Raw genomic sequence first — 10,777 nt, forward strand, 5'->3', positions numbered from 1 at the left:
ATGACTTGTTTTTTTTCTTCTTCCTTTTCTTTTCTTTTTTTCCTTCCTTTTCCTCTGAAGAAGGTGTATGTTCTACCTTCAGCATCATCTAAGCAACAGACTTCCTCATCTGAGTGCGGTGTTATCATCTGTGGACAGCAGTGATGAAATGGATGTTGATGGTTTGAATGAATCCAGCAGCAAACAAGGTTATAGCCAAGAAACAAAACGCCTGAAGCGTGCTCCTATGCAGGACTTTCTTGGTCCAGAAAAGGAATACAAATTCATTGATCAAGTATTATCAACTTGTAGGGATGCAGACCAAGCCAGGTTTGCTACTGCTTATAGAAAGTGGTTAGTTACTTTTTTAGGTCAGTGAAGGAGGGGTTTAAAGCCTTCAGGGTTCTTCTTTTAGTGCAATATTCTCTTTTCAGACACAAATGCATGTCTTGGTTGCAAGTGTTTTAGCTAACCATGTGTTTCTCACTCCTTTCGATGGTCAGTCCTAAAGTTCATATTCAGAGTAGAAGTCTGTCACTTTATTAAAGAACTAGCGTACCTTTTTAGTAACCAAACACAGTTTGTTCTTTAACCGTTTTAAGAAATCACTCTGTCAGCTTTCTACCATGCCATTTTCTTATTTTATAAATTCTGCATTAAGGTGAACTCTGAATCATTTGGCTTTAAAAAAAAAATGTCTGAAATGCTTTTGAAACAATGTCTGGAAAAGGTACAGGAGAATCTGTCAGTATCAGCTAAACCTGTTTCTAGATTGTTCCTCTTTACTATAGCAGCATCTTGCTAATAACCTTATTGGATTCAGACTGTATTCAGCTATGAGTGCTATTACTTTTTCATTAGCAACCTTTGGTAGAACACCATACTGCAATGTCTCTTTCTTAAGGCTCTGGTAACAGTATTGGAGCCATGCCTTTTACTATTGTAACTGGGTTTTTGTTTGCTTATTAGTTGTCACATGAGTTTGGTAGGAAAGTCTATGAAGTTGAAATCCTGAAAAGTAGATACAGGAATATGTGACAGAAAATAATTCAAACCCACGTTTGCACTGACACAGTCAGAACTATATTTGGAAATATTTTTCTTAGAACAGACTACCTTCATTTCCAACTTGGTATTTATCTATTTATTTTATCTCAACAATCCAGAATTAATGACACTTGATACACATTTTTGAATGTATTATGTACACTACAGAATCTCAGCCTGCTAAATCACACATTGGTAACTTGTTACTTAACCGAGACCACGCAAGTCCAGTTGATGATGGAGTAAAAGTAATTCTTTTGATTGGTCACTGAGACTATATAATTGAGGGAAAAAAAAAAAAAAGAGCACAATGGAGCGCTTTCTTCACTTTTGTTTTGCAGACTTTCAATCTTTGGTATTTTTTTCTGTTGACTCTTGCTTAAGAGCACTTCTCCAACCATACATCTCTGTTTACATAACTGTAAATTTTAAGGGAATTTGAAACATATTTCTATTCCAGTGAAATTAAACGTGAATGGCTTATTTTGACATTTCCTTAGAACTTCTCTATATTAAGGGATTTTTTTACACTAATTTAATTGTGCTGGTCCAAAGACCCAGGGGAGAAATATTGTACAACTGTAGACGTTTATATAATGGCAACATTGCCTCTGTTCCAAACAGTATAATCACTGAGGGGATTAATTTTTGAGCTAGACTCTTCACCAGAATTGCTTTATATTTCTCCTGCCCAAAGTGCCTCCTGACTTCTGAGTTTCAAGCTGCTGTTTCTGTTGGGCAGAGAGAGCAGCAGTGAGGGAGAAAAAGAAACAGGTAGCCTGCTCGAAAGGTATAGTTTGGAAAGAAAAAAGGCACTCAAACCATGTGGAATTCCAACAGTTCTAAATAATTTGATGGATGGGCATTACTGTTGTAATTCAAAATGGAAATAGACCACCTCTAGCCTTTGAGAATATGTTCATAACTCATTTCAGGCACAGAGTAGCTAACAGAGACACTTCTAAATGTACAGTTTTGTTTACAGTACTTGGATAAGACTGACCTAAGGTTGAGCATCTCCATGGCACAGCTTTGTCTCAGTGGGCATCCACACCTCTCTCTGTGTAGCTAGGGTGGTGTATTACATGGTCATTTGTTTTGAGGTGCTCTGGGATGTTGTTTTGGTTGATTGCTTTAGTTGCAGAAGAACTGTAATTGATGCATGAAGGTGGTGTGGGAATGGCTTGAGAGGATAATTTCATTGTACGGTGTTGTCTCTATGACCACTGACAAACGGGTGGGTTCAAGTACAAACTGGAGTCTGAACTTAAGAACTTAACTTGAGCAAGAACTTTTACCCACCCTAGAGAACCTGATGTTAATTTTGAGTATGAAAGATACATTTAGGCATGTGCAGTAGCCTAGGTCAGCTTTGTTAACAGTATCCCACCCATTAATGATTAGTATGAACCTGGAAAGTGTGAAGTCAGCTGGTAATGTATTAAGGATCATGGTTCTTGATCCTAGATTACCTAAGACATTTAGTAATGCAGTTGTGTGTTCTGTCTACCTTGGCAAAAATTACCTATTCATGAGAAAAAAATTGGTGGCAGGAGCAGACTGGGAAGTGGGAGCATGGTAAGAAATGTTTCTTGAGCTGTGGAAAGGAGAAGATGCTCTCTTCTTGCACTAGAATGATTGAGGTTTTTACAGTGAAAGATTTATACTAGAATCTGTCTTGAAACCCATTATCTATTTCTTCCAGACTATAATCTGGAGTCTCAGTTGGCTTTTAGAGCTATGTCGTGGAAGTACTGTGCTATTGAATTTGACAGTCATTCCATCATAAACACTTAAGATCAAACAGCAGCCCTCATATGTACGTGTGCAGTTCTTATTGATGTCAGCATGAGTTACGTGTGCTTGGAGGAAGACGATACTTGTTCCTATGTAACTGAAGAATGTTACATAGTATTTTCATACTTGGAAAATGTTCTGAGAGCTCTGATTAGAGATGGTGCTTAAATTTTTACTACTTTTACAAAACACTGATGGCTGTAGTATGACTTTTAGGTGTAGGGTTTTAAAGCCTACACCTGATTAAATACCACGCCTCGCCTTTTTTTACTTTAATCCAGCGAGAGCAGTTACATTTAGAAATGTTTGCAGACCTGACTCTGCCATACAGAAAACTAAACATTAAAAGTTAAATTGAAACAAGTCATATCTTCCCTTTTGAAAGAAATGCAAACAACAAGCTGTCAAAATCAAGCTTTAAGTTTTTCATGGTAACAAGATAAATTATATGAAAGAAGAAAATACATAACTAAATTACTTGAATCTGTCAATGTCCTGAAGCCTCTTACATGGAATGACTGAAGAGATACAGCAAATTGCATTAAGCTCACAAATGCGTGATGCTCTGGAACTATGATCTTTGGAACATACCTGTCTAACCATTTAGAATTAACTGCAGAGTCATTTGGTCATTTCTCGTTCAGGGGGAAGTTTCCCCTGCCTCAACCCTTTATGTTCAACTAGTCTGTCAATGTCCAAGGAAAGACTAGACCAATGCATCCAACTGGCCTGTCACAGCTCGCTGCAGAGACTCTGCAGGGTGTTTAGACTGGAGGGTGATTAGACTGTCCCAGTCAGGGATTTATGGTGACAGATACACTAGTCAAATCAATTATTCAAGTTGCCGGAAACTCACACAAAACAGATCTCAGCTGAGAGCCTTTATATTATACAGATTTGTGACAGATTAAGGTTCAAGATTGTCATTGATAGTACACTGACTGCAAGAACAACTGTGAAATAGTATACGCACAAAATCTAATAATAAAAGCCAGCTGAAGTTAATCATTAAGCACGCATAGAGTATAGTTCTTACCTGATAGGTGTCCCTATGAGGGAGAAGACAGGTTTGGCCTGTCACCCAATCCCAGCAGTTATGATGGAGTCTTCCCTAATTTCTCCCCTTCCTAACTTACTTTCCTATTATTTCTTTACTTCCAGGTGAAGCTTGGGTGACTAGTCATACATACTTTTGTTACTGATAGGTGTAAAATTCTCTCGCTTTACCTTTAAAGGTACAATCAAATAAAAAAAAATAGAGCGCATGCTTAGTTGAGGGGTGGTCGTGCCTTGGAGGCTTACCTTGAGATGGAGGTATGCTTTGGTATTATAATGAGTAAAGTTCATCCAAGGAAAGCAATTTCACCACACTTACTGGCTCAACAGCAGACATCTTCCCTTACCTTCCTTCCTTGACAGCTACTGTGCAGTTTATCAGTACGTGGTACCATAAAGTTCCCCTTCCTGCAGGGAGTACAACAGGGCCTAGCCAAGGTGTCTTCACTCTGCCCGACCACCCCTGCTCCCACCCAGTTCCTTGTAGCATGTGCTAAGGTTGCAGGTTGTGTTGCCTGGGGAACTACTGGGGAGTAGATTCCCTGCGTACCAACTGCATTCCATCCTGGAAGTAGCAGCTGCAGTTTTATCCTAAAATTTCTTTAATGTTACAATATAACTTTAGTCATTTTTCCACAGGGCATTACTTGCAAAAAAGATAAGTGGTTTCAGACCATTGGTAGTTAACATTCCTAAAGGTTACTGAGTATAGCTACTCTAAGTAATGTATTTCAGTTGTTTTGTTTTTCAGAGGTCAGAGAATTAGAATGTAGTTAATGAACATTCTTGTGGAGAAAATGTCCAGCAGAAGCCACAGAATACAAAGCTCTCGCTCTGAAGTTCCTTCAAATGTAAACCCCAAACTTTGTACATCTGTAAATGTCTTCATATAAAGTTCAGCATCTTTACTGATTTTTATCTTGTGCAGCAGTAGGTCTCACTTGAATTGATGCAAATTCTTTTTGTTCACCAGATTAGTCTTTGTAGAATTTATTTGTGCTAGAAACAAAGGGGTTTGAGGAACAAATGTAATTTGAAACTACAGAAATGAGAAGGAATCGCATTTTTAAGGCATTGAATTCTCTTCTGCTAAATACATTAACTGTTATTTCCCTGGCATTTGGTTTATCTTCTGTGCTAACAGTCACTGGAGCAACACATGCAGAATTAAGGATAGCTACAATAACAAAATTGTATAAAGTTGTTATTGGAACGCATTGCTATAGCTGCTCTGGTTAGTATTAATCTATTCATGCCTGCATATTAGTGTTTTGTTGACTTCTTACATATTCTTTATACAGTCAAATCCTTGTGTCATTTAAATAATGGGAAACATAAGTTGTCGATTTATACTGTTTGATTAATAACCTTATATAGAACTTATTTTAAGACAATTAAGTAAAGTGGTAACATAGTGAGAAAGCTTAGGTTCTGTCTTGCAATCAAAATTTCTGGCATTTCCAGTTTTGTGTTAGTGCTGCTTAGTTAGAATGTGTAGCTAGTGTTTATGGACAGGAGTGGGTTTTTTTCCCTAAGTAGATAATGAATGAATTTTTGAAACAGTACTGTATAATATTGATGAGCAGAAACAAAGGGGTTTGGAAAGGCTTGTCTACATAGCCAGACTAAACAAGCTTGCTTTTTCACAATAACATATAATACAACAAACAAAATGTGACTACCAGAGAATAATTGAAGTGGTGAGTTTTCAGAGACTTGATTGAATTTTTGGATGAGGTTGTTTGCTTAGTTTTGTTTTGCCTTCTGTGTGGGAAGAATGTTGCTTAGGGTTTTTTTAATTTAGTAGGAAGTGAACCATTGTACTTAACAGTGTGGGGGGAAAAGAAGCCCACAACTCCTAAGTTGTATCTTCTAGAGCAATTTTGAAAAAAGAAGCAGTGAAGTGAAATGTAGATGTGACTTTTAAATGCATGTTTGTCCTGTATTCATTTGGTGATGAGACATCTTTACAATTAGATCTTACTGTTTATTAATGTCAGATACAAAGGAAAGAGGGTAACTCACCTATTCGCAAATGCACTTAACATTCAAATAAGTTCCAAAGGGAGTTCAGTACCCCTGTCTTAAGATAATTTTCATTCTTTTTTCTCCCATGTGCTCAAAGGTGTGTTTTCTTCCCAACCTCTCCTCTGTTCTTCCAACCAGCAAAGAAGAATGTAGCAAAGCATTGGTGAGGTGGCCTCATTTCATGTTTAGATAACTCTGACTACCTCCCAAAAAGTGCTCTGACTGATGTCCTTCAGTGGAGTTAGTCAGGCTCATTATTTTCAGAACCTCATACTAGGCCTACATCCTCTTTCAGAGGTGAAAAGCAAGAGCTTTATCTATGAAGCCATCTAGTTTCCCCAGAAGACTTTAAAGAGGAAAAGAAAAAATCTTGTAGTTAAAGTTGGGAAAGCTACAATCAGCATAAACTTTTATTAGTCTTTTCTGCTGAAGAAGCAATGTACTGCTGAAAAATGGAGGAAATATGTGCTTCCAAGAAATTCCTTGTAGACAGTTTATGCTTTTGAATTATAGACCTGACACTTTCTAATGGCTTTTACTTAGTGTGTAATGTTACTTCTCAGGGCATAGTCTATTGTAGTGAATTAGGGTACATTTTTACAGTTTAAAATTATTGATTTAAGCAAAAAGGGAAACATAATAACTGGATTTAATTTTTTTTTGTCTAGCATAGTGTTTTGTATCTATCCACATGCTAATACTGTACCTAATGATTCACACTAGACCTTACTATTTCATCTGTATCATAGTGTTATTCTGTATCTTAAATTGCTGTTGCAGTCTTACAGGAAGCTCCTGACAGCTGCTGGGTTTCTTCCCTGAGTTCCCTAGTACTATTCAACAGGAATTATTCAATACCTCACAAAAACGTGTGTTGTAATGACGGGGAAGCTTTTTACAGTATCTGTGTAGATGCACTATGTATCTTAAATTTCTTTTTTTTTTTAAGTAATGTTAGGAGTCTGAATGCTAGAATTGCAAAAGCTTTTAGTTGTTGATAGCTGGCAGACACTTAAAGTACGATGCAGCTATTCTGAAGAGCAGAACTCTTGACTGAAGTCTAGTTTATTAAGCATCTTTATCTGCACCATTTGGAACCTGCTGTTAATCCTACTGTATAGATGAGGATGGGGATAACCCACAGTGAGGTGTGTATTTTCACAGGACACCTTCTGAACATAATTATGGTGAAACAAAGAACTTTTTGTGGATGACGTACTCCTGTACATTTATTGTGAATAAAGTTATAAAATTGGAATGTCATTAATACAGTAAGATCTCCTGAATGGCTGCATAGAATGAGTAGATAGATGTTTTGGGGTTTTTTAATGCAGTATTGCCTGTTATTGAAAAATTACATAAATTAGAAAAAAAACTTGCTTTTACAAGACAAGATGTATTTGTACTTACTGTGTCCATTCCCTTTTGTCCCAGTTTTTCTTTTTTGAAGTGGCTACATTTAAAACTGGGTAGTCATCTTGAAAAGTGTACTTGGGAATGTCATCTTTAATTTCATGTAATAGAAATAGTAGATGTCTTAAATGGTTTTAAGTAGCATTGAGGTCCAAGGTAGTGAGCCATTAAACGCTAATTTTTTAAGACCATTATATCCATCAAAGTACTATTCTGTGTAGGGCAAAATGTGTATTTTGTCAAGATACATGAAAAAATTCTCACAGTTTTCATATTAGGGGGAAGTACAGCTGGCTTAAAATATAATTTTTTAAATATTTTTAATATTTTTTCTATGAAAACTTCTCAGATCCACAGTTGTGACCATTGTAAATTTTATGTAGATTTCCAATGCAGATAAATGAGATAAATGGTAGATTTTGTAGCAGAAAGAATAAAATGATGACATGACAGTAAGACACTGGAAAGTAATTTGATAAATGAGCAGTGTTCTACAGGATAGTGAACACAAAGCATTAAGTTTGCTCTTCACTTGTTGTACTTTGTCATAGGATTAATTCCTTTCAGAGGGGGTTCTTTTTTTTTTTTTGTCATCAGTAGAGAGCTTATCTGTGAATAAATCATCTATACTTATTTTCCCACAGTAAGTGTGCATATATGTGTGGGTGGATTGTTGGGCAGCAGAACTATATGTAAAGTCCTGTGGAAAAGGTGAATCCTGCATGTACAGCTGTTTCTTTATAACACTGGTGGTCTGCAAACAGAACTCTTCCATGGCAGATATGTATGAAGTCTGAATCTGGCAGGGTTGTTGCCAGCATCAGGGTTTCTGCTGGAAACAGCAAGATCTCTTGCTTCCCTGGTTGGTCTGGCTTACTTTCATGATACTTGGGCTAATATGTGCATACACAAACCAAATTACTAGTGGCGGGCTTTATTCCAAGTGCCTGTAGAGAGTGTTTGACATGGTGAAAGGGTTTGTAAGATCTTGCAAGGTGGGAGAACTGGGAAGCGCTCAGCCAGTGTCCTACCTGGAGGTTACCTTCCAGGAGTCCTGCAGAAAGGAACAGACAGGCGTATTTTGGATTAAGTGCTTTGTCATCACAGTGTTCTGTAAGCGGGCCTGTTCCTGGTGTGTGAACTGGCACCGTACACCTAGTCAAGGTATTTCTGTCTTTTGATTCTCCTTTGTGTAAAGAAGGGCACTAGGTGGTAATCCACAAAAGCTACCTCTCTCAATACAGAGTGAAACAGTTTGTAAACAAATGTTCAAAGTGTATAACTACCTTTGGTAGCACTTAATTATCACTGATTCTTAGAAGCCTCGTCTCCATTTAAAGGTACACCATTCTTTTTTTTTTCACCTGGCATGTTCTGTGGGGAGGGGTATTTGTTAGTAAGGGCCCTTCTTTGCTCGAGGGTGAATCTTTTAGTATGCTAATTAGACTAGTTCACATATAGGACCACAAGTTTTCTGATTGGTCTCATTAATCATTTGGTTCTCCTTAAGCTTATCTTGTTCTGGCCCAGCTTGACATATTTATGGTGTCTATTCCTTTTCCCAAGACCGTGTTTTGTTAACGTTATACGGTTTGTAACATCCTCTTGTTTTTCTAATTCTTTCTAGTTTTTCATTAATAGATATTTACATGTTTTTCTAAATTTCAAGTTAAAAAGCACACTGGCCTCATTAATCACGTACCTGGGAGCCAGTCAACTACAACAGGAGACAGGACAAAGTATGTCAAGACACAGACTAGCAACTAAAATTGGTATTTGAATAGAAACAACAAGTAGTCTTTTTGGTACTTTATTTTCAATATTTTTCTCAAGTTCTTTTTATAAAAATTAATCACATAAAAAAAGATTTTCAAAGTTACTCATAATTTTGGATGCCTTCTGATTTTGAATTACTATATTTCAGAGCACTCCTTAAAGGGCTCAATTTTATTGGAAAATGCCAGCACCTTTCCTCTCTCTTCCTAGACAGTGTGATTCATTCCAGATGTTCTAAAATGAGCACCTAAAATCACAGGGCATTACTGAAAGTACTGCTCATAATCTTAAATACAAAACTTAAAAAAGCAAATATGTTCTGCTCATACAGTTTGATTGTTTGGTTTTGGGTTTTTGTTTATTGGGTTTTTTTTTTCCTCTTACTAGCTGCTGCAACTGAAGGTAGAAAGAACATGTAAGGAGGTCCTGAGCTGATATGTACAATCTTGGTTTACTTAATTTGGGGTTTCATTAAATTGCAAAGCTTAGTATGAGAAATAGACCCTCCCGAGTCCTTGTATAGAAGTAATTTGCAGGATCTGGTTGTTGATTTGTTTTGAATCTGCTTGATTTTTAAATCTTGAACAGAATTCCTATTGACTTCACTGACATAGGATCATGCTGTGGAGAGGATATCAGCCACTACATGGTAGCTTTGACATATTTAGTGTGATGGATTGTGTCTCTCACAAATGGCCGTATTTATGGCTTCAAGGATAAAAGCAGAATAGTGTATATTTATTAGCACTGTGGTTGGGGATAAACTCTTAAGGCTGTAGAATATTACAGGTTTAAAAGGGCAGCTAGAGAAGAATTTGGGTACTGTGGGGTATCAATAGCTAAGAAAGCTTCCTAGCTACCCCGCCTTCCTGCCCCTTCCCCCCCTCCCCCATTTAGCTTTTAAGTGCCATGTGATAATTGATGCAATATCAAAGGGAGAAAGTCTTAATAGTGAATAGCTTAGATGTTGCTGTTCTCCAGAAGTGCTATACACATTTATTGGTGTAACAATAAGCTGCACGTTAGTCACCCTGTCATCTCACAAATGCTTATAACTAGGCAACAGGTAATTTCCTTTTTAAAATGCATCTACTTAATGTTGATTTGATATGTTCTACAATTATTTGTTGTTAATCTAGTACTGGGCAATTTTCTCCAAACCTTTAATCAATCTTCAGTGGAACCTAGCCAAGTATAGATTTTTGTGATTATAAAACTAGGTTTATTGTGAAGGGAAGTTGAAATTCCACCATGTAAAATACTCAGTTTTCTCATGTTGAATTAGAAACGTAGGAGGGCATCCTAGCGCTGCTTTCCAGTTGTGCACACTTGAGTTTTACCTTGTTTTATCTTATTTTGTATTGCATGTTAATTAAATTTTTACATATCCTAGTAGTACAAAATAAAATGGGGGGGAAAAAAAAAAAACAAACACCCCTACAGTCCTAACTATTCTATGCAGATGTCTTCCAAAACTTACAGGTACTATTTTAGTGGTGGTTGGTAAATAGATTGGTTTTTTTCACATATTTATCAGCAGACTTGTTTTTATATGTATTAGTGACAGAATGGACTAAGCACAGCTGTAAGTTATTGTATTTCTGTAGAAAATGGAACATAGTGTAAAATCGTTTTGTTAAATGTTGGCAATTTTTAAATAAACTTTTCATCTCCTAAAAAA

The 10,777-nt window shown here is 36.7% G+C and overlaps 1 protein-coding gene across 1 annotated transcript in view; it reads left to right on the plus strand.

Annotated features, from left to right (window-relative positions):
• PTAR1 (protein prenyltransferase alpha subunit repeat containing 1) overlaps positions 1-10,777 on the plus strand; it is a 38,303-nt gene extending 27,526 nt beyond the window's left edge. The window contains exon 7 of the mRNA XM_055698805.1: positions 61-10,777. Within this exon, the coding sequence (XP_055554780.1) occupies positions 61-358 (298 nt within the window). The 3' untranslated portion in view covers positions 359-10,777. The remainder of the gene's footprint in view (positions 1-60) is intronic.

This window comes from Falco cherrug, chromosome Z, assembly GCF_023634085.1.
Source record: "Falco cherrug isolate bFalChe1 chromosome Z, bFalChe1.pri, whole genome shotgun sequence".
In the NCBI taxonomy this organism is placed as follows: domain Eukaryota; kingdom Metazoa; phylum Chordata; class Aves; order Falconiformes; family Falconidae; genus Falco; species Falco cherrug.